This window comes from Spodoptera frugiperda, chromosome 1 (genome assembly GCF_023101765.2).
Source record: "Spodoptera frugiperda isolate SF20-4 chromosome 1, AGI-APGP_CSIRO_Sfru_2.0, whole genome shotgun sequence".
Classification (NCBI taxonomy): Eukaryota; Metazoa; Arthropoda; class Insecta; order Lepidoptera; family Noctuidae; genus Spodoptera; species Spodoptera frugiperda.
Window position 1 is genome coordinate 1,974,021 of NC_064212.1, and position 25,947 is coordinate 1,999,967.

Consider the following 25,947-nt stretch of genomic DNA (forward strand, 5'->3'; position numbering starts at 1 on the left):
TTATAACCTTCATAGATCAACTCAAGCCAAGTCAGTCATCAATTACTGCCTAAGTATATACCTCACAGCTATTTACTCCACGTATATGGTTAAAATTGTATATAATAAACATCACATTACCACAAAAGGTGACGTAGTTGACAGCAAAACGAGCGAAATCACCACTCCTGTATGATTTATGAAAAGTTTTAATTAATTCGGAAAATGCTACTCATTATGCGAAACATGTGTTTTGTTTACGCGAACAATGACGTCACGGACAGTGTTCGTTCGAGCAACTAATTAGTGGCGAAATTAAAAAAGTATGAGCCTCCTCAATATTATGGTGTTTAAGAGTTTTCTTTTGTCTATTTTGTGGTGGTGATTATGAGTTAATTTTGGTTCCTTATTTACTCCTGAGACATTGTTTGAAATATGCTTGTATATATACTGTTGTGAACCAGTCTTAATAAATTTTGATCTACATGTAGATTCCACTAACGCTAACGACATTTCATTAGTATGTAATATTTTGTCTAAATTTTCTCTTTGTTAACCAACCAAATGATCATTAACCCTCAATTTAATGGGATAATGTAAACTTCAAAGCGAACAGAAACTTATCCCTTTAATCTTGTTAATTTCTTAACTCAAGTCTTTCAAACTTGTTAACAATAGATGTCACCCCAAGGTGTCATTTATTTAACCCCTTAACTGTTTAGCTATAATTGTTTTATGAATATACATGTCGAGGGTAACAAGTATTAGTTGGGTGAGGCACTCGTAAAGTTCCAGCTGCGTTATATGCCACAATGAATACATCTACAAGTTTTATCTGTCCAATATAACGTTTATTGTTTCTCGCCATTGGACGGATGGATCTTGTATCGTGTGCTCGTAAAAAAAGTAATTTGCGGTAACCTATCTTAGTATTATAGTAACAATGTGTGATGCGTAGTTTCCAAGTGGATGATACGGTTTGGCAGCGGTTTCGAAGTTTGGAGGCCAAAGTTTGTCATTGCCGATCCCGTTGCAGGCCGATCATGAATAATTGAATACTCTGGATCATTTGAGCTCTGTCTAAAGCCCATGTTCCAATTTAGAGGTCGTTCGCTGAGCTCTGAGGATCTAATAGATTTCCCAATTTAGTTTATTACTTACTGATCCTACAAGACGTGTTTTGATATAAATGCAAATCTTGTTCTTGGGTTTATCTTCTTTCAAAATATTTCTCGATAAATAAGTATACTACACTGTATGCGAAGTGATAGACGACTGACAAATCCAGGTTGTTACTCACATTAAAAAAGAAGTCAATGTCCTAAAATGTTGTTCTTATTGCCGGAAATACGGCTATTGGTATTTTTCTACTTTCAACAACACTGACTTCAATAGCTTCAAAAAATTCGTTTTTAAACAAAATAATATATGTATCTTCTTTACGTTTGGCGACGTTTTATAAGCGGTCGATTTGTTGTGACAGAATTCGTTCCAACGAATCCGAATCTGTTTTGGCACGTAGCTAACACATATTCGTAGGCCACTCAAACAGCGAAAAATCGTAAGAAAAAGACCTAAGAAAATACTCTGGCAGTGGCATTGATGGATGGTGTGACAGGAACATTTACTTGGGTCCAAACTGTGAATAAGTTACGAGGTTAAACGTGCGATACTTTAGCACTCTGCCGCAGTATAATGGTGCTCGGGCGTTTGTAATGGCCAGCCATTCGTCCGTCCCAAGTTCCCAAGATGTCGGTTGTCGCCGGCTCAGAAAGGTTGCCAAAACCCTCGTTTATTTGTGTGGGGTTTTCCATAGTAGTTCGTTTGGTACATTGGGTAATTGGGCAACGTACGAGATGCGTTTTAAATTGATTGTTGTTTTGTATAAGTATTGGCTTGCATTTGCAAGACGGTTGGGCGCTGTCATGATATTGTTGTCTTGGCAAAGTGCAATGTGATGTCATTATTTCTCACTTTCAGTTGCATTTAATTCTCTTGCATTCCGGGCATTATCACAATCATTATGTAAAATGATCGCATTTGGCTCCCACTAATAAAAATGCAATTGTTTGTATGAGTGTATTTTTATTTTAATGTTTGTTGGCATCTATTCCTCGTAACTATTTCTGTTTACAAAACGAATAAACTTTTCATTTTGTTGAATCAATAGAGTCACTTGCAGAGTTTGTTATTGTCTTAAACATAAATATTACTGTTTTCTTTTATCTACTAATTTAATCAATTCTATTTGTGTTCTCATAATTCTAATCAAGTCTGCTTGCGTATTCTGGATTAAATTCAGATATTTTCTAATTGTTATTGTTCATTGCACTGCCAACAACGCCAACACTTTTACACTTGTGTAATTATTGCATCTGTCTGTCTGATTGTAGCCAGATCATTAACGATAGAATTAATTACTTTATTTCTGCTTTGTCTCATGCTGTCTACTTAATGATTATCGTTACTCTCTCAATTGCTCTCTTGTCTCAATCAATTAGCTTATGCTTAACCTCTTCTTCGTCACCTTTCTTCCTTTAAACACCATCTTTACCTTCTGTATTATTTATAACTTTTCCTACATCCCTAAAATCAACACCATCTACTTACCAAGTAACAGATAAATGTAGCCTACCATTAATAATATCGAAAACAAACCAGAGTTCTTAGGAAATACAGCCAGCACCTACCATAAACATCTTCCCTAACAGTTCAACAAACATCAACGTATGGAAATACTCAGACTGACATAGAACTTAGTACAGTGATTCCCAACCTATGATCCATGGTCCGCTAGTGGCCTACAGAAGCCAAAATACCTTCTGAAGACCACTAGTTCTTAAACTATAAGACCTAGTTTAAATACTGAGTAGTAAAAGACTGAGTACCTCTCTTTGTCCTATAATACTGACAAAGTTCGAATTGAACTTATTGACAAACGAAAGAACTGAGAGGAGCAACTGGTTTCAATTATCGAAATGTCATCTTTTCCAAGTTCAATTGATGGTAATACTCTTAAAATAACCAAACTCATGAAGAAAAGATTGTAGTGTCTCCATAGAAATAGTGAATATTAATAAAAAAATGTGGTTCCTAACCAACAAGAACGATATAAAAGCGGTCCATGATAAAGAAAAGGTTGCAAGCTTCTGACTTAGTGCGTTCGTAAATTACGTAAGTGTAGTCTTGGGGTGAATGTGCTGAAACAAGGTAAATGTTCAGCGTTTCAGTGCTCACTTATTCATGATGTTTCAGGTTTAGTATGAGTTACTGGAAGATTCATATGGCTCGTTGTGGATTTTGCTTGCGGTACAACGGTAGCTTTTTATACTTGATGGATTGTAAAAGTAATGTGTGTTTTGGATAAGTAAATCTAATGTGTTTAGGCAGTAGAACTATAATTGTATAAAGCTAACATTTACACTTTCTTTTTCGTATTATATATTTTGAGAATGTCAATAGAGAAGATCTCAAAGTTTTGCTAACCAGACAGATCTCAAGAAAAGAAATGTAAAAATAAGCTGAGAGGTCACGGCCTCGAGTCTAGACACATTTCTAGACCATTATATTATTCTGTAAATGTAGGACAATGTATCGAATGTTCGAGATGGGAATCTATGTAAATAAACTTATTACAACTTGCCATGAAATTATATTATAGTTTTATTTAGAGATCACTATCTTCTTGAGTTCATGTTCAAGTTTTCGCTTAATGTGTTTCATTATATCTTTCGTGAGACATACCAAATTAATTATTATGTTATTGGCTTTCTCACGTAACTGTTTGAATAAAATAAAAAGAAAATCGTACTCAAGGACCGCGTTTCAAAGGGATAAAAAATCGTTACTGAAAAGAATAGGTCAATTTGAATGGTAAATCGCTTATATCTATCGTAAATATACCTATGCATCTAAGAGCCTATGTATCTAACAGCCAATGTATCTACGAGAAACTCTGGAATTAATTATAAGTTACACGAACTTGTATATTAATTAACTATCTTATAACATACATGTTATTAATAAAGCGGGGTTTATATGAAAATCTAGAGCAGTTTCTAACTCACGAAGCCTTAATGAGTCATCTTTATTCAGTAGTTATGAAACTCGTGGAGGTAAAATTTCATATTCGTCGCGTCCAACGTGTTTTTATTAAGCGTAGTATTATTTATGAAGTACATATATGAAGCTATTTTAGCTTATAATAAAGTTAAAATAATTTAGGTTCGTTTTTTGAACTAGCTCAAGACTGTCTCTCTTTTCTTTTTGTTTAAAAAATAAAGTATCGAGCCACTATCTCGCTTTGTGGTAAGCAGTAATATGGCCGACGATGGAGCAAGCTTTCTTCGTGATAAAGATTGTGTTCTTTATACACGAATTTTCGAACGAGTGAAATTGCTGAGACTTTCAACAAGTATAGCGTACATTTCATTCCACGTGTTTTAATTACTTATTAAAATCTATCCATTCAAAGATAACCAATAAAATTAAAGTGACTAATTAAATCTAACAGTCTTCCATTGTAGTGTAAAAAATATTTCTTGAACAATAGCTGATAAAACTGAAGATTTACGACCTGCCGATGTCTTCTTTTGTTAAGAAGTTTTCTAATTATACTTACAACCTAACTATAATTGACTTTTGCTGTATTTTTGTAACATTACATTTCTTTTTGAATGACATTGGCTTATGATGAGCTAATCAGTTGTACACTTTCGTCAATTAAGTCACCAATTCTATTTTACCAAAATACCATTCACTTAAGATATCGATGCCATAGTTATTATTGTACTTTATTTTCCAATCATGACTATCATAATTATTTTCACACACCCTTTTTCTGTAACAGTTTCAAGATTATATACATGAAATTCTTTATACAATATGCATATACAGAAATACATACACTCAATATCATCAATATAGTATCTATGTACTTCCCCAAGACATCGATGTCTTGGCTTTCATCATAACACAATTTCATTCCCTTTACCAGCACCTCGGCTAATGCATTTATCCTTGAGCACGGCACCACTTAAGGTTCTGACGTCCCCTGGATCTCTAATTGTGTTACTTGGTTCCATATTAAAAGCTTTCTTATGTATTCTAAGTAATTGTCCTATATTTTGGCTTGTTTTAAGTGTAGGATTAGAAATTGGTGCTACGAGACGTGGTTTTAGTGCGTAATGGTCCTTTTTATGTTCGTAATTGATTTTTGGTCCTAAATTTTTGCTGTGGTGTCTTAGACTAGACTATTGTATTTTTAAAGACAGTGACTTTTATCAAGATGGACAGACAACCTGAAAAAGGTCGTAGGAAACAGCTGGAAGCAGGTCGCTTCCAACCAGCCTATCTGGAAGTCATTGGGGGAGGTCTATGTTCAGCAGTGGACGTCTTGTGGCTGATATGATGATGATGATGAAGACTTTTATCAATATTGCACCATATTTGTCCTCTACTAGTCCTGTCTACCAAATATTTTACGCCAAATTCCATAACAACGCGAAGAAATCCGTCTAATATTGTTATTACAAACCAATATCCAATCGTAAAGTTAATAATAATACTCATTATGAAACCATGAAGTTGATTTACAACGTATATCATCACACGCCATAGTCTTTCACCGTGTTAATTAGATTAATTAGTCGACCGCAACGATGTTACGGAACACCTGTGGTTGACACGTGCTACGGAAGATAATACGGATTGTGTTGCACTAGGACCATCTTTATAATCTCATGATGCTGTTGAGAAATGTATTTTATGTTTCAATGCTGAAAGTTGGTTTCAGATTGTGCTTGGAAGAGGTTATATTTATGTAGTATGTTTTTATGTTTGTACTGAATGAAATACTCTTTAAGTGAACTTATCATTTTGCTATTACTTTTCACATAGTCGCAACTTATTTGGGACATAATGTAACGTATAAGTTAGCCTATACCGGAGCTCCGGCTCGAAAAGCAGGAGTAGGAACAGGGTGTTTTTTGGCAATAAGAGTCAAATATCTTATGATACATTTTGCTCTAGAAATCAAGATATTCTCGCCCCTCTTCTTATGTCATGAATAATGATGTCTGTCTACATAATTTATCATTACTTCTAGACATGGTCATTAATATTCAAATTATTCAACGAAACTAAAGCACTAGACTCCATCTTATTCTTTTTTTCTACTTCTGTTCTCATTCAAATAGACCCTTTGACCTAAATGACTGGTAATAATTCTGAAACACAAAACGTAATGAAACATTCCATTTCAAATCCTAAACCTCTTTATTTAAAATCTAAATCGCCTGTAGCATTTATATCTCAATAAGCAATTGTACCGTTTGGGAGTGACTATTAATTATACGCGCGGTCGTTAGTCGAATGATTTACATTTATCCCACGTTTAAACCCATTTGTTTTAGCTTTTACAACTTAATCTGACTAATGTGAAATGTTGGAGTAGGATTCTATTATGATATCCAAAATGGAGGTGGTTGTGGAAAAATTTGATCATAATATTGTATGGTCATCGAAATTAAGTGTGTGTACCAAATATCAGATCGATCTGTCGTCATGGACGGGGTAAAGTTCCAATTACTAAATTTAACCCAAACAAACGGGGCATAAAGCCGTTTAGTAAATTAGATCTATTTTTTAAATTTTATATGGTTCTGTCTTCAGAACTTTTTCTACTTCATAGTCTCCAGACAGTCATCTACTGTCACAGGTCTCTGAATATTAAGCTACAAATCGATCCATATAATTGGAGATACAGAAAGTCTATTACAGTGTACACCACACCTTCCAATTTCCATTCCCAATACATAACTTGAATAAGATACATGTATACCATAAATTCAATGTATATGTCAGTTATTGGAAACCGATCCAACTCTCTAGGGCTCTCAAATATAGCAGGAGCGTCGATTGCAAATTGGACGTCTCACTCCAATTTGTCATGTACAAGTGCTAGTCTAGTGAGGGAGAAATCGCAGGACGTCCCGTGTCCCGTGTCCCGCGTCCCGCCAATTCCCGGTCTCTTGATAAAGTTAAGAGTATATGGGTCAGACATGGATAAATTGCTCACAGGAATTGGAGCGTTTGAGTTCGAAAAAATTGGTTTAGGTAAGGGTAAATGTGATTATTTTGTACTGATGCTGGATTATTTTTATATTTCTAGCTGTTACCTATATGGTTTGTGTTGTAACTCGGTACTGAACGTGAACGTGAATTAGTGCCATTAACTATGGCATAATTAATGTTAATTGTCATCTATCGCCTTACCACTGGTCGTGGGATTCCCGCATCTTCTTATTATTTTGCTATACTAAAATCTCTCATCGTTTCACCAATCAATTTTCATTATTATCCTCGCACCATTATTTTCCACACGGACTAAAACAAAAAAAAATTACGCCCAAAATTGTATTTATTAAACCGTACGTTCCCGGGAACAAACATCACTAGTTGAAACTGTTTTCACGATCCAATGGGATTGGTTCGCTGTCCGGAGTCCACAGCTCTATTTTATTTTCATTTTGCACTAACAGCTTGTGTTAATCGACTTCCATTGCTTGCGGTCTGTGACGCAGCAATTATAAAGTGACTATTTATGCTGAGATGTTTTTAAAAGGATTTCTTTTATTTACTTTTCTCCTACAAAGTAATGGACTGAAATGTATTGGACTATTAAATGCTTCGCTTATATAAATTGTCTCATACATTTTGTATCGAAAACAATTGCTAAGGACTGGTTAAGTAACCATTATATGATTAACATTATACTCAGAGGAGTACGGCGGTATGGGCTGAAAATTTAATCTATCTAATGCCATACCAAAATCGACCACAAATCTAAACTCCGTTACAAGTAATTCCAATTAAAAATGTATCGATGGGTACACTGAAATCAATAATCCAAAACCTAGTGTTCAACTTTTACAGTTGCGTGTCTTGTAAAGGTAATTAGGTATTACCTATTAAGGCTATAGTGATTAAGCTTCATTATGATCATAGACATACCTTCGACATATCACGAACGTTCCATGTTCAATTTGTGTTATTTTTAAGTCAGAAACTTTGGTCACATGAACATTTAGTAGTTGTAGTAATAGTTGAGGGAACAGAGAATAAAGTTCCTCAAGAAAAGGAGAATCGTCCGACCAGACGAGGTGATCATGTCTGGGGGAATTTCTGCTCAACAGTTGTTTGTTGGGATTTTCTATCTATGTTTATTCGCATGTAAACTTCATATGCGCAATGTAGGATTTTATCACGTCATCCTTTGATTTGCCCGTCAATTGTCTATGTGCGACTTCTGTCAGATGTCACTTGTCGTGTGTCGCTAAACCACACCCCCAAGACCAGAGGTCGATCCTGATGGGACAACTGTAAATATTTGAGATGAGCGGTGCCAGAGGCAGCGTAGAATGTACCTGGTCCCAGTGTTCCTCAGGACTGTGTGCAGATGTGCTGTGTCTAAACGACGAAGAACTAAATTAAAAACCAGAATCTATGACACCATTAATCACATTCGGCGACATTTTTACAATCTTTGCAGACTCATTCACAATGTGAACGTTATCTTTATGGTATTTGGAATCACCTGAGCTGAAAGTGTGTCATGACGAGGCGACAGGTCACTGACCGACTGACGGACTCGCTGACAACAATGTCACTAAATGTATCATTTTTGTACTCTGTAGTAGTATGATTGTAATTTGTGTTGTTTTTGTTTAATGGATAGTGATGGGGTTGGTATTGATTGTATACTGAATCATAATTATATGGGTATTATGTAGTTCAGTTTTTTTATTAAGGGACGATTTTATGGATAAAATTAATGAAATGTGATATTTGATGTAGATAATGATGAATGCAAGCAGTTTTGTTTATTTAATTATAACGCCCAGTTACTTCCCACTCCTCGGATTAGGTAGGTACCTGGCAGTGTCCAAAATAATCATGACACAATCAAACTAAGCTGTGCAGCTATAACTAAAGCCCATAACTGCTTTTAGATTCGTAACAACCAACCATTTGGCAACACGGCCAAAATACAACAGCGCGTATATTGTTCAACACTATACGTGAATTGCCCGTAGCACATAAATTATAGTAGACCGATAGTATTGGTACTACCGGTATTTTATTATTAACCCGAGTAAATTCAGAAAATAAATTATTTTATTCCGGTTTCATAGGACATTTTTACTCAAAATAGTATTTTTGTTTAATCTCTTGTAGGCTTTTCGGTTTGAAAATTTCGACCTGTACCATTAAGTTTATCGTTAAAATTTTCCTGAATGACGACGGAGATTCGATATGTTGGTTTATGGAACTTGGCACTTTTAAGTCGTAAAATGGCCAGAAAAATAGCTGAATAAATTTACTGTCTTCTGTTATTCTTGATTGAATAAAGATTAACGTTATGTATATGTTTGTCCACAGAGGAAGAATGCTACCACTGCATGGCGAGCTTGGTGGCGTCCAAGGAAAAGATGTTCATCACGCAAACGAAACTACTCAACGAAGTTACATGGAAGACTGTTATGCAGATCGCTAAGAAACATGCCGTAAGTTTAAATTTCAGATATTCCTGTTTTTGGTCAATCTTTAATAACTCTTGACATTTATGTTACTTATTTTAAACTACGCAACGGGATCATCAGACATATCTCATGGACTTAAGCCTACTTTTTTATGTTCTCCTTTTTCTTACCCTATTTTTATTGGACAACGTAACGTGTCTTCTTTTTCTTTCATTACTTAACGATCATCATCATATCATACATTACCTCTTTCTTTCGTAGGGTCGGTCACACAAACAGTCCATTTTAACACCCTATAGTAAGTTTCAAATACCTAGAGTCTACACATAACTTCTGTCTTCGCAAGTTTACCATTACCACTGTGACAGTGACATAGAAGTAATGTTGCCTACATAACTCCCGTCAAATGGGCATAAACGGACATGTTTTGACAAGAGTGATATGGTCTGTGTCTAGCTGATAATGCTAGGAGATGACGGCCCGTGTCTGCGAAGATGGCTACGCTTATATCATGTTTGGGTGTTATGTTGTCTTTCATGCTACGTTCTAGATGTGTTAAATATCTGTCTGGCTGACTTGAGGCGAAAATTCTGAATTTTGAGGTTCTCAGATCTTTGAGATTTTAGTTCTATGTTGTCTAGTGTTAAACTTTTCTTTCTTTGCATCATTTCGAAATTCTTTCTGTGAGCTCAGAAATCAAGTTCGGAACATTGATTTCGACTCCTGTTTCTCGAGATTAATAGTAATTTGTTTTGTTATTGCTTACTCCTGTAATGTGAGTATATTACTGACTAGCTTCTGCCAATGGTTTCACCCGTGGTTAAAAAGTATCCTATTACCAAAATCAGCTTATACCCAGTCTGTATTCCAAATTTCATCTAAATCCGTTCTGTAGTTTCAGCATGATTGATTAGTGTGATACATCCCAACCAAGATTTTCTACACTATTTTGAGAAATAAAATGCGCGTAATACCTACCCGATTGCCTAAGCAATGAGCCTGGTAAGATAAATCTTGCTGACTATTACAAAACTATCCCCAGTCACTGGGACTATTACTCCGGTCATCCTGATCCCCGTGTAATCAATGATGCGGCAATTTATCGCGTGACTGAACACCTGCCTGATCTACTAATGTGAGAAATTGACTCTTATTATAGGTTGCTAGGTATTTGTTTGTGTTTAGAAATAATATCTGCTTTTCATCGAAACGAAAATGTGAGGATAAATGGGCTCAGAGTACCTTTTTTTAAGGGGAGCAAATTATCCGGAGGCGAGAGGTGTCAGAATCTTTCTGACTGAAAACCACTTCGTTCCTTTTCCTGCTTTGCGAGCCGGAGCCCCGGTAAACCCGTTAGGTTGTCCGCAGTTCCGGATCAGACATCAACACGACTGAGCCCCATCTTTGGGGCTCAGAACACCTACGTCCAATGTATGACAATTATTTTATCTTGTCAAATTCTGAGCACTATCTATCCAATGCTAAACAGAATTTCAATTTAAACTTGTAGTAAAGAAAAGCCGTATGTGTGAACCGACGCGACGGTGATCAATTCCAAACCTCTTGGTCTCCTCTCTAGGTAATTGGAACTTGAAGATCAGTTTAAAAACAACGACTCGGGATAATTCTACTTCCCTAAGTTTCGTCCCGTTCATTTACTCCTAAATTATTTAAATTTAATATAGTTACATAAGTAAAGTTAATAGCCACATATAAATTAATTCAATTAGCTATGTATATTCAAGATAATTGCAGGGCGTTACTCCTTATACACAGTGTTATTACAAGCAAGCTGCTGTTGACACATTAAGATTGAGTATCTTGACCTACGTTGAGTTTATTGATTTATTATTATGTATTGCATAATGGTTATGTAATCAGGTTGTTTGTTTGAGAAAATAAAACATTTTATTATAATTGGTTAACTTAAAACTGTAATAACACCACGATTTTATAATAATTTTCGTGAGACATATTAAATTAATTATTATGTTATCGGCTTACTCACGTAACTGTTTGACGAGAAACTCGACTAGTTTCGAGCCATGCTAGAAGGCTCATATTTATGAGTAGCATTCCGCGACATACGACGCGGCGGTTGTTACGCTGCTACTTGGACAATATGAGCCTCTAGTATGGCTTGAAAGTAGTCGAGTTCCGACCGAGGCAGGAGAAGTCATAGGATCATTTTCGCCCCTTGGAAAAATGCCTTCAATCCACCCGCCTAATAATTTCCATAGAAATTACTTTCATATTAAACTTTAATAATAAAGTTAATAGAAAACTGTAAACATTTTATTTACGTATCGGAAAAGGGCGTTGCGTGCCAGTTTCGTTTGGCCACAGCTACAATCAAGTTCATAAATCTACCTTTTAAATTGTTACTTAAAGCCTTTACATACTTCACGTAACTGCGTAGTTACGGAGGAATAATGTCTACATTGTTTCGAAAAATAAATAAGGAAACTAATAAAATACTTGCGGATACTCTTGTACTTCGAATATGATGGAAATACATATGTCTACTGCAAGATTATATAATTATTATTAATTATTAATTCATATCGCTTATATTGTCTCCTAAATATTTTATTTGCTAAATCTGTATAACTCATTTAAGGCGTCAATTTATTGACAAGCTGGGAATTTTCCCTCTACAATATTGTGAGATCGCCTAAAAATGAGACCATATACTGCATTTTAATTCTGGCATCCCTCATGTTTCAACAAATAATTAGATATTTAACAACCAATTACTATAAACTCAAATTCCAGACAAAACTCACGATAATTATATCCGTCGGTCAACAAAACACAATCGTACCCACCTAAAGTTTACAACCCCTTACAAACACCATTGCGTGACGACTTCAGAAGTGGTGTTATCGACTGAACCACCATGGTATGGTACTGGGACACGCAACCAAGGGTTCCTTAAGTCATTCCCTTTGTTTAAACATGTAAATATTATAGCTTGGCCACATAAGTTCCACGTAACAACCCTTATAAGTATTTTGTTGCAACTTATGTCTATCGCCGTGTTGTTGTTATAGGGAAAGTAGAATATGTATTTGTCGCGACTTTCTTACTTACCTATTTAATAGAGACCAGGCAGCAGCGATCTCTATTATATATGATCTCTTTAAACTACGATCTCCAATTCACCTACTAAGCGTGGATATTATGGTAAATTTCTCTTTTGTATATGATGCTGTTGATGTATGTAATATTAATGTATGAGTGTCCAAATGCATCCTATGTAGTTGTATTTTTCTTATGTTAGAAATACACTCAATAAATTAACAGATGTTATTCAACCGATGTACGATTGTAAAATAACTACACCAACTCCTTTTTTCAGAGAATACTCGTAATGCCAATAAATCTTTACATTTGGTTTTTCCCTGAAAAAGTATCAAGTGATAAACAGACAGTACTCGGGTTTTTTGGCGTCTGATATGTTATAAAACGTTCTCTGATTGAAGATATGCCTATTGCCAAATATCCAGACTACGAGAAGTTCTGAGAAAACCCAAGAACTGAAAGCACCGTCGTCATCTCGTGCTCCACATGACCGTCGTCAAGATATTTGTAGCAATCTCCCTATAGATTAGTTACCCTGTAGTAGTCGTTACAGACATATAGCGACCAGATTGACGATATAATTAAAGGGCCAAATTAAAAGTACCTTTAACCGACGAGTATGCATGAAAAGACTGATGACTGTTGATGAAGCAAAAGAGGTGTGTAAGAATCGTAGCAATTGGCGTTCCATTGTCTCTGCCTACCCCCATGCGTGAGGTTATGTATGTAGTAGTCATTCTACATGCCTTCCTAAGACGACGTCTCTACAAGCACCGAGAGATCTTTGAACGTAGTTGCTACTTAAGAATAGTCAGCACGGGTCAAGAGTAGCTCTGCGCGTCACAAGTCCTCCGAAACGCGGTCACTTACCGCTGACAAACGCGAAAAGTTATTTCAAAGAGAATTATGTAAATCGAGTTCCTTGATTGATTCTGAATTTCTGTTAAAGGGACAAATCTTCCCTACTAACAAACCAGATTAATCAGAAATTAGAAAATATGATGTGTAATCTAAACATTACAATTTCGTAGTATTTCAATAAAAAGTGTCATCAAGTTTTATGGATTAGTAGTATAATTATTTTTATGACAATTCTCCAGTTTTGATAACCCATAAAAAATAAATGAATAACAATTTAATAATATAATAGTCAATAACACAAAATTAAAACGTACCATCCCATCACGACCCGCAAAACGACTTTATAATGTAATCGAATAATTATCGCGTCTATTTCGCGCATCACGTGTGATCAAACCGAGACGTGATCTAACAATAAACTATCGATAACGATATCACGAGCCACACCACTATTTATCGACTATGAATAATAAACATTGGGGGCAACGACCATCGAGGGAAAAATCGATCGTTCACTTGAACTTTAATCGATTTATTTCGATAAACGTAAATGTTAATAAGTCGATATTTGTGTCAGTGATTGCATCAGGGTTCTGACTTCTGACTCATTGCCCATAAATAGCCTGTGATGTTGTCATTGAGTGCAATCAACCCTATAGGTAAGGCAAGTTTTCTTCGTGCAACCAAATAGGGAGGTGCAACTTATCGATTTCCATATTTGTTTATCGATATCTAAACTGATATTCTATTGTACAAAATAGAAGTCAAGAAACTCAAATAATATTGTACTTGCGTATTTCATATTAAGGTATAATAAAAATATATTAAGGGCGAAGGAAATTGGAACGCGTATACATTTTCCACGAGGCGCGCGGCGTGGAAAATCCGCTGGGATTATTATTAAATTATCCTTTGTGCGTTAAATATGATTAGGATTGCTGTAACAATAACCAATGGCGATAATATTTATCACATTATCCTCGTTTCTGGCGTATTATTACATAATATTGTAGCTTAACTTTCTTTAATAAAATTATGGCCAATTTCTCGCTACATTTTCTTTTGTAAATAACTACTTATAAGGCTATAACATAACATACATAGGAATTCAAATTTGGATTGAGTTTCTTTTCCCAGGTAAACTTGACAAGATGATTAATTTTTTTCTTTTTAAACAAATGGACACATTTTTACCAGTCATCCTGTTAAACATAATATCTTTCGTTTCTTCTCCCAGCCATTTCTTGTTATACATTCTTCCACATCCATGAGAAGGCCCCACTACCGCCCAATCCTTCCAATCCCCTATTCCTGAACAACCCTTAAATTCCAAACCCCCAAAAGCCCAGCAACGCACTTACAACGCCTCTGATGTTTCGGGGGTCCATGGGCAGCGGCCATTGCTTACCATCAGATGATCCGCTAATCGTTTACCGACTTGACTTATACCATAAAAAAAAAAATACATTTTTATCTTTACCCCACCACCCTAAACGTAAAATACAGTTTCCGTACAGTGTTTGTGATTGTTTGCAGAAGTCGGCGGCGCAGCACCTGTCGCGGCTGTCTGGCGCGATCGGCCCTGAACGGATCTACGCTGACTGGCAGTGGTGGATCCTCGCCGCGCTGCCCTTCCCGCACCTCGTCAGGGTGCTCGACTGCTTCTTCCATGAGGGGATCAAGGTGAGAACTCCTGAAAGCTATCTGGGAGAGAAATGGTTTTTTGTTTTGTTCTTTACAGGTTTACTTAGAACCCTCAAGTGTTCTTGGACGTAGGTTCTCATTTATAAGACCAACAACGTACTTGAAATATTTTCGGTGTACATGGGTGGTGTTACTTAATATCATCAGATGATCTTTCAGCTCGTTTGTCCTAATCCCATAATAATCATTGTAGGTCTTAGCTAAGTATTATTCGATTAATCTTTGATATAGCACATAGCCTTTTTTGAGGGGGGAAATCATCCAATGACTTCTCCCGCCTGGGATAGACTCTAAAATATGTAATTAAAGGACACGACAATGAGCACACGCGAAAGTTTAAACGTTATTCGTTTAATACGCTTATTACTTGTTAATTTTCTGCTACCATTCTCATATTAGACTCGGAGACTTGGGATATATCCCATCCATGAAATAGAAAATGTTAATACATAGTAAACTCATTTACTAAGAAAGAATTGCTCCAGCACAATTTTAATAAGATTCCTTCTTAAAAGACGTTTCCTTCCGTAAACATTTCAAGTAATTAAAATAATGTAATTAAATTTATTTCTACGTGAGCACATTTAAATCTAAGAGGTTGTTTAATAAAGCATTTCTTCTGTAATCTGGGGGCACGGTAGTGCCCCCGCCAAGACGAGCCAAGCGAAGCGCAAGGGCACTACCTACCTTTTCTCGAAGCGCTTCGTCGTATTTTTGAACCTTCATAACTTGAGTTTGGGTTATACCAGATAAACAAAATTTTTAGGATATAATGTCAGTGGTAGACTTAATAAACCTCTAAAGTTTCAATTGCATAGCTCTTATACTTTAGATTTTATTGATATCTAAAATACCCCGATTTCGTCACTCACTCACTCACTCACTCACTGATGATCAACAAAATTCTTAAGGTACTTCCTGAAGTCCTAGAAAACTGAAATTTGGTATGTAAGCTAGTATTAGTACCCAAACAACAAAAAAATCCTAAAACTTGGAACTTTTACCCCCAACCCCTTAAACTAGGGGTGAAAGTTTGTTCGAGACTTCCGCAACTTTTGACGCTAGAGGTCTGAATGCGGCCGCGGAGGGGTAAAAATCTGAAATAGGGAAACTTAATTCCCTATTTCCTGCTTGAGATCTGAAAATTATACACAAGTACATAGAACACAAACTTTTCATCAAATCAAAACATTATCCTACCCATAAGTACTTAGATATGAATAATATTACTACACTTCACTTCGGTAAGTGTTTATATTAATCAACCTATACATACTTTTGAACATAAGCATCGTAAGTATAGTATGCGCCAACGCCCGCCGCCTGCCCCCTCGTCCCCGCGCAGTAGCTAAAAATAATCGGCCCGTCAGCGAGCGCGGCACCCGAACGCGGGCAGACGCGCGAGGGCAGACGTCGTTGACGGTTGTCTCGTTGAATGAAAAGTTTTCGGAATATTTCGGTGATTTAAAAGTTTGCTATCGCGGAGAAAAAAACCATTTGCCTAATATTTAATTGTTAGTAGTTTAGTAGGTAAAGGTTTAGATACTAGTGTTTTAATTTTCATTGATAAAAAGTATTAGGATTACGTTTCCAATTTTCTTATAAATTTAGTAGTTTAGTAGGTGAATTTGTCGCTCATTTTATCTTTCTATCATAAGCAACCTACAAAAAGAAATGAAATCCCACAAAAACATTTCATGTTAAATGTTGCCAAGACGAGACCATATAGCTCGCACTGTCAAAAAGTAATCAGATCCCGTGTAGAGCCAAGTTTCTAACCCTATACTTTTGAACTGGCGAGTTGGCCGCACGGAAAGAGTTTAGAAGATTGAATAGATTTTTAAGCTCAAGCCCATATGACGAATAGCAAAAAGTCCGTGCGGCCGACTCGCCAGTTCAAAAGTATAGGGTTAGAAACTTGGCTCTACACGGGATCTGATTACTTTTTGACAGTGCGAGCTATATGGTCTCGTCTTGGCAACATTTAACATGAAATGTTTTTGTGGGATCGCTTATTTCTGATTCGTTGAACTGAAAATGGTTTCGCCAAAGAGCAATTTGAGACGAAACGATGTACGCGCCGAGTTTTAATGTTTGCTTTTACTTGTGGAATAGGATTATGTTGTTTTTGGTGAGTTTAGGGTCGGAGCACCGAAGTTAGACGAGCAATGTTTAAGTGGGATAATCAGTGTTCCTTTGAAAATCACATTAATTTGAGTGAGAGAGGTGCATTTGTTCTATAGGAGACGTCTGGTTTAAATAAGTTTGAAAGACCTGATGGTAAGCAATCAGGTCACCCATAACACCAGAAGAGTTACAAATGCGCTATCGGTAACCTTTTTCATGCGACGAAACTAAACGAAAGTGTTGCTGTAATCGTTCCGCACGCCCCTCAAAGAGCCATCAGACCACCACAGATGGGCCCCCGTAAAACTGATGCCCGTTCCGGCGGTTTATTAGAGCTCCTATTTTCAATATCTCTGACAATTTAGCTCATAACCTAAATAAACCAGAATTCTATCTTCATCCACAGGTGTTCTACAGGGTGGCGCTAGCGATCCTCATCCTATTCAACAAGCATGCTTCGAACCAGAGCTCCGATTGGTACGCCGAGGCCACGAAGAATGGCGTCGACCACGCCATTGACAAGTTCTGCAGGAACATGCCCGCATCGCCCACTAAACTGCTCAGGACCGCCTTCAGTATAAGGGCGTTAAGGTATTATAGTCATAGTATTTTTAGTTTAAAAATGTCTTAAGTACTATTCGTTTGTCATTCTGTCTGTCAGTAAAGCCAGCTAGCTCTAACTAAACTCTTAAGTTAGTTATAAAATAATGAACTTTATAGTCTACTCTTACTTTTTATTTAAAAAAAACCTCCACCGCCATCGTCTGTCTTTTCCAAATTAACTCCAAAACTATTCAACGGATTTTTATACGGTTTTCATTAGTGGATCTGGATATAGATTACAGTGATTCATGCAGAATGTTAAGATTTGAGTAACGCGAGGGAAGTTGCTAGGTAGCTAATATTTTATTTCATCAACTGACATCAAGCAATGAAATTTCGAGAAAATCTGGCCTCAAAAATGTAATCCAAAACTTTATTCCACATCCCAACTAATGACGCTTTCATCAAATGAAATCTCACAAATAAAAACTTTACAATAACTCTCGTAAATTGCGAGGCATACAAATATTTAACTTCATATTCAACACAAATTGAATCGCGCCTAAATGAAATATATAAACATCACATAGAAGTAAAGTAATTTTACATACTTTATCAAGTTTTCTTACGAAGTTATGTTACTCGAAATTCGGTTCATTAGCGTCTAGTCTACGTGTGATACGAATGCATAATTAATTTCATCTCAATCAGCGTATGGAAATGAGATAAATCGCGAACGGTTGGGCCTTTATTACATTTTGTATGGTAATTAAGGGTTTTGTCTGATGTTCCTTTGTTAACATTATTTGAGGCTTGCTTTGTTCTCTGTTTTGTGGAATTTTAAGACGTTTATATCTTAAGTGGAGTAGGTAGTATTAGGTAGTGTATCATGTATGATTAGTAGCTATACATAAAAAAGGTAATATCTAATATAGGTTTTGATAGCTTCATGTTAAAGATAGCTAGTCAATTATATCTCTGTAGCTGGTAAAATTCTAAGAATTCAGACTCGTACTGAGAATTTTGGATATGGGCGCCTAGCTTCACTGACAGACAAACTGACGGACAATTCAATTTAATGTTTCAAAAGTGCCTAATTAAGGATTAAATGCCTATGCCTAGACTTTGGGAAAACTAAAATAATTGTAAGTAGTTTTCTTTGTGGTGTTAAACTCAAAATATCTCGGGTCGTTAGGCGCATTCAAAACCGCTTAATCAGGTAGAAAGATTTCTGTATATTTCAGCCAAATGAAGATTTAGGATAGAATTTTATTACAGGTGAAGGCTTTAGCTATAAATCTAGATGAGGCTTTCTGTAATAAAATGTGGCTGTACGTTTTATGTACGAATAATGTCTGTCGGAAAATACGAGTACATTTTTGTTCGTTAAATCTAGCCTTCTTTATTTGATGGTTTATTTTTTTGACGACCATCAGCGCTATAAAATAAAAACGTTGTATTTGTTTTATCTACTAACGTGGGTAACAAAAATATATTACAGATTACAATTTTTTATATAACTGACGGTGGCAGATTGATCATAATATCTCTAGGTAGATACTAAGGAATTGTCAGAAGAATCTATTAGCTGTTTTTTTTTCTTTGTACAGTATAAGATGTGACTAAAATGTCCATCTACTAATGATAATCTTCTACAGTTCACAGTACATATCCCGGGTGTTCATCAAGACAGAAATGACGCTCAAGTCCAAGCAGGTCATCACTGGCTCCCGCCTCGTCCGCTCCCGGTCATCAGACAACCTTCCCACCAGCCAATCACAAGTCAACATACAAATGATGTCACACACTCTTACAATCCGCGAAGTGAGTACTTTACCCTACTAGGACATATACAGTGACATTTACCCTACATTTTTTGACAGGTTTATAGGAAGCTTTACTTTACAATGCTTGGGAATGGTAAACGAAGAGAAATGAGGATTTATTATTATCTATATTCAAATATATTTAATAATATACTAATATCTTTATATGATATTATGTATTATATGTATTCTACTTTTATACAAGCCTTTTTATTACTATTATTATATACAGAAAAGGCTATATTTATTTATTGATTTGTAAATTCAATTGAAAAAAGGATTGATAGTACATTTTTTTGGAAATGAAATTCTAGTTTCTAGCCACGGTTAGGTATATGTTCTGCTTACGGGTAGCTATGATGCTAACAGTCACGATGGATCTACTCTAACTACACACTGCACATTCACAGATACAAAGAATATATTTGTATATCGGTTTATTTTACTTGGTTCGCAGAGAATGTCTGAGGAAACGTGCAAACAAATGGTATTGTACTACGACGAATTAGGCGTGGCTTTGGCTTTTATTTATCATTAAATCCATTCAATTGCAACCCTAACACTACTAACTATCAAATCGATTTGTTTGACAGATTCGATAGTCCAATCTAATATTTAAGATACATTGTTTCGTTTGTCGAACCACCGTTATGTTATGTTCGGTCTGTGTAGCCAAGATCTGTGAATGACATATTGTTGTGCCCCTCGATGTTTATCATAATCAAAATCGATTTTTTTAATTATCATTAGTCGAATATTTTGAAACGAATAAACGATTATCGAACATTCATACTATCATTCGCTTTGAATGTCTGATTTATTTGTTTCTCTCATTGTTTCAGTGTCTCTCTTCTATGTAAAATATTTTCTTTACAATTATTCTTATTATTGAACATAATTATGTATTATGTCAATGTGTTTGACAGTTGGCATGTGTGTGTTCGCAACTCCCTGGAGTTGGTACAGATGTATTATAAATACGAAATGCCATAACAAGTGGACATAGCTTGAGATATTAACAAAATGTTGAGAGAATATCGATAATAGTGATGTGAAGGCATGTAATCGATTGTTTTGTGTGAGTGCTAACTGTGTGTCGATTTTCCCGTTAGGGCTCACATTCGCCGGGCCCGCGCGCCCTATCGATGGGCGTATTCCCAATCCAAGCCATAAGGTCGCAGATTCTAGACCAGAGCGAAGTAAGATACAAGTATTAAGTCACCAAATATAAGTGTCGCCCCTATTTGAGAGCTTGCGACATTATATCGATGTTTAGATGCACCGCTTATCACTAGGTGTTTTATTTATTTTATCCTTTTGAAGCGATTATAGCTTCGAAAGTATCGACTTTAAAGTTAAGCTTGTTTTTAATTTTTGACTGTTTATTTTGCGTGTATGGTAAGTACGTAAGTGTAAGCTAGTGTGCATGACGGCTAATGTTGCGTCCGTTTGTTTTTATTTTTGTTGTACTACATGTTTATTTTGTACAGTGCCAATACAATAACTCTCTGTAATCAGAACTAATTACAAAAACCAACTTACACAACTACAGTACAACGAAAATATCGATAGAAAAAAACATCGATAACATTCAACCACTAGTCTACAACGCAGCGCACCAAACTACCCCAAACTTCAATAGATTTTCAACTCTTATCATAAACAAATACAGTTGAATCTCAATTTCCAAATTGGGGTAGCTTGATATGCTATTGGCAATACAAAGGTATCACTCGTGGTCGGTGTTCGCAGAGCCCACGATCAGCCCATCTGGCCCTGTGGTTCCCATTCCCTAACGCAGTATTCAAGGATCAACACCATCACGCATCAGATTTGAGACAGAAGGTTTGACAGGACATTACTGCTCACACCAATATAGTAAACATGGAGATAGTTGTCGTGGTGGCACTTTAACTTGTAGTTGTTATTTATTACGTTATTGTAGAAATGGGATGAAGATGGAAATTAATATTTGGTTCTAGTCTGTCTGGTATGTGGTGTTTAAATATTTGACATGGTGTAAATTATCGAAAAATAAATAAACTACGACTAGTTGGAAACTAAATAATGAAAAAACCCAATAATACTAAGTTTTAACGAGTTGGTTAGGGCAATGGCCATTTTGAAGTCTAGTTAAAATTCAGACGCAAACCTCCATGGGAAAAGTCCTGAAGAAAGATTATTTATGTTATCGAAATAAGAAAAATAAGTACTTCAATTTAAGAGTCAACGCAAACAACGTCACTTTTCACTATCAGTGACGTCATAATAACATTTCAAATCAACCTATAGTTTTAAGTTTCGACAAAAAGTGTCCAATATTTCCACCAATCTACCAGACGGACATAAAAAAAAACATATTTCAGTCATCTTCCCTATATATTATACCTAGCACTTGGTAGAACGGTCCTAAATTGGCTGGTTCCGTAGGTAGTTAGGCGTTGTTTTGTTGATTTTGATTTATTGAGCTATCACTACGTTTTATTGTCAGTCAGTCCGTGTGTAAGTGCTCATATCCTCTCATGCATATAGTGCCTGATCGTAGGATGGGATAGATTTGAGGAAAATTTTTAGTGACACTGTTTTAAGATACAGACAGTTTACTATAGTTTTATTTGTTCCTATTTAGTCTATGTTTCTAAATTAGTTTTTATATTATCCATACTGTCTTTAAATTATATTGTGGTCATATTTAGTTTAAATGATTTTAATTTAATGCATGCAACGTATTGCAATTAATAATTTTATAGTAGTCGTTAATCGTGGTACTTATTGTTTTCGTATTCAGTTTATTATACAATATTTTCCTCTTTCAATTACAAAACATAGAATTTTATTATTATATGTTTATTAGAAATAACTTTTATAGCTGTAAAGTTATTAAATAATAATCGTTTACGGCATTTTAGTCACAATAATTATGTTTCAATAAAAAATTCATAATTTAATATTCTATTACGCCTACGGAACCCCAGTTTTAGTGCATGCGACTATAAATTCCACAATATCACTGTATGTAGTTGCACCTATACTGTGCCTGACTATAGATACGTAAAATTAGGCTTTCCAATACATAGTATTACTTAGATATCCTATTACTTGTAGGTAACCTAGTTCATTATTTAGGAGGTATTTTAGTAGTAAACTACTGTTTAGGAATAGTTTATTATATTTTTTTAAATTGAGATTTGTAGTCTAGTATAATATTCATACATTTATCATCATTAGAATCCTTGTTATTATTTGCTGACGTCATAGATTTATAGATTAATACTATAAACCCTTAGGGCAATAGAAATATGTTTTTTTAAACATAGTTAAGGTAATTCTTTCTCCTTTTCTTTGATGTAGTAAGATATAGAAATTAATTCAATGTTTCTTTTTATTATTGTAGTGTAATGTCGAAATAATTTAATATGATTATCTTATTTTTTATAAAATCTCCAATTGCATGGATTTAGAACTTTCTTTGTGTTAGTATACAGGTTGATAGTTTTTCTTGAATTAGTTATACATGTTGTACAAATTATTATGACTAGTTTTTAACATTCAGCGGGTTAATTAAATTTCATATAAAATAGTTTTTGGCGTCTATTAAGGTTAGTAATATTTTAAACGGTAGGGACAGAATCAGCAGAGCAAACGGTAGTGAGTATAAGTTTCATTAGAATGTCTAGATGTGCCATAATCCAATAATATAGTTGTAGAAGTCTTTAATTTTAGATTAATTTCTCAAAACATTTAATCTCATGAATTGGTTATCTCTTTCTTTTGTATGAAAAGTGGAAAGAGATAGCGATAGCCAAAACATGGGTGCACTTTGGCAAGAGGTTTGTATGCTGCAAATAGAAGTATACTTTAATCATTTGATAATATGGTTGAAATTTCAATGTGGTAGAAATGTTTAGAAAACTAGGGTCTCTTATCATAATTGAAAATTCAACTCTATTAACCACTTTCTTAACGTATATTTCTGTTTGTACCATAAACATCTCTTACAAGGGCCAATATATATGTCGATTATTACTTGAAAATATATAGTTTTGTATCGTTAACATTGTATTATGCTTTCTCTCGATGTTGTGGAGTCGGCTCTTACTCGAGCTATTTGATTTTGTTGCATGAACTGTCATTTCATATGTATTTTGTATACGTCGATCATCAGTGATAGTGCAATACAGCAAAATGCTATTTTGTTTCGAAGTGCATAAGGTCGGAATTCGCTTGCAGTTTTGTTAATGGCGAATTTTTAAAATTTATTATTGTCAAAATGTCATTTAGTCTCTAGAGTTCTTGTGCTCATATATATTGATTTTCTGATGGAATAACATGAGAAAAATCAAAGGGTTTTAGTATATTGCACTATCACTAATAACAATAGTAGAACTGTATGTGTTTATATTGAAATACTCGCACTATAAGCACAGATCACTTGTACACGTTTACTAAAACTACACCACTAACTGTGACGTCATCGAGATGTTGCTAGACCTAAAAATTCTGTTATTAAACATATCATAATCAAATCTAAAAAAAAAACTACAAAGTGTGACCAATAAAATCCAAGTTGAATTTATAAAAAGTACATTTTCTACCTCTCAAATTAATTGGTCACCCCAAAGCGTGTTTGACATTATGAAACGTCAACGCGCCAATAACCACAGATAACCAAACATTGTACAAAAAAAAAACAAAATTTTAACCCAGTAAAAAGCAATCATCTTTACATAAAAAATTAAAACAATATAAGTACTAATATTATTTTAAATCGTTCCAGCTGTTCACGTTATGGTCGTGGTTGCCAGTTCGCATCACTATGTACCAACCAGTGTTGCTATATACGACCGAGGAGCACGGTTGCTCGTTAACCACCTTCTACGTGAGGGTGGAACACCATGAACCAACATTGCTCATGATCAAGACATGTAATAATGAGGTAAGTGCTTAAGTTATAATTATTAATTAATATATAATTATTTTATTTAACGGCTTACCCACCTAACTGTGAGATGAGGATACTCGACTAATTTCAAACCACACCAGGGGCTCATATTCAGGAGCAGCATGATGTGTTTTTTTTTTATTGTATTTAGACGGATTTTATTTAAAACGCACCCACGGTATAGGAAATTTGTATTATTTCCTATATTTTCCTTCCTTTATAGGTGCGATTACAAACGTATAATCAAGTATTATTACTACATAGTATAACACAAAGTCGCTTTCTCTGTCCCTATGTCCCTTTGCACCCATGTGAAGCTGAGGGTTACAGTAGTCAGGGGACAGTAGTCTAAATAATTTAAACATTATCAAACCTCAAATCAACGATTCAATTAACATGTAATCGTTATAATTGCAGGTATTCGGTGCGTATTGTTCGACGAGATGGTTCGAGCGCAACCAGAAGGACGAGCGCGGCAACCGACAGGCTTACTTCGGCACCGGAGAGACATTCCTCTTTAGGTAACATATTATTATATTCCTTAATATTTACTTTTAATGTGTAATATGCTGAGAATTTCGTAGGCAATCGATTTTTTTTTAATAAAACGTCCTGTATACGATGATACATATATTCATTTTATCATTAGAACTTGAGACGGGATATTTACTATTTTTATTTATACACTTGTGCAAGCACCATGATATATGAATAAATAATATGAATAAACTGAACAGTGCCGAAATATCGGAAACTCACACACATAAATACTTATAAACATGGTAAATATCCCGTCTTATGTACTAATGTTAGTGTCAGTGACCATGTCAGTTTAAAAACTTATATTAATTTTATATTAGGTATCTCTATGACAATGATTTATTTACTAATTTATTTTTATTTTACGGTTTTAAGGGTTTATTTAAATAAAGTATAAAGTAATATTTTTCTTATTAGCTATTATATTTCCCATCGCTTTTTTTATTAATTGTGCAATAGTGCTCTTCGGGTAAATGCTGGTAATATATAAATATATGTAGTGGTTATTTATGTATTGTATGTATGTTGTATACTACTAACTTAACCTAACACTATACTGTACTGTGTATGTATTTACCTATATAGATATATCCCATCAAAAACATCCTGTAAAAAACCCAAGTCTCGCAGCTCAGTCTTTCTACCGTCAAAAGTTGTGAGATCCATGTAATACCAAGTCCGTTAATCTATTTAGTGTCTACTTGAAGGACCTTCTGTCTTAAGTTATTACATAAGTTATTATCATGCCAATATTAAAAATATTTAACGTTTTAAACAAATAGATCGACTTGGACATCGC

General features: G+C 35.1%; 1 protein-coding gene across 9 annotated transcripts in view; it reads left to right on the plus strand.

Moving 5' to 3' along the window:
• LOC118273115 (GTPase-activating protein skywalker) overlaps nt 1–25,947 on the plus strand; it is an 89,753-nt gene that overhangs the window by 58,722 nt on the left and 5,084 nt on the right. For 2 of the 9 annotated variants that reach the window (XM_035589904.2, XM_035589906.2), the window contains exons 5-12: nt 9,421–9,545; nt 15,003–15,149; nt 17,704–17,888; nt 19,499–19,664; nt 20,124–20,153; nt 20,779–20,865; nt 24,444–24,602; nt 25,026–25,129. In XM_035589904.2, the coding sequence (XP_035445797.1) occupies nt 9,421–9,545; nt 15,003–15,149; nt 17,704–17,888; nt 19,499–19,664; nt 20,124–20,153; nt 20,779–20,865; nt 24,444–24,602; nt 25,026–25,129 (1,003 nt within the window). The remainder of the gene's footprint in view (nt 1–9,420; nt 9,546–15,002; nt 15,150–17,703; nt 17,889–19,498; nt 19,665–20,123; nt 20,154–20,778; nt 20,866–24,443; nt 24,603–25,025; nt 25,130–25,947) is intronic. The other 7 variants (XM_035589911.2, XM_050696296.1, XM_035589910.2 and 4 more) reach the window with 5 other exon arrangements.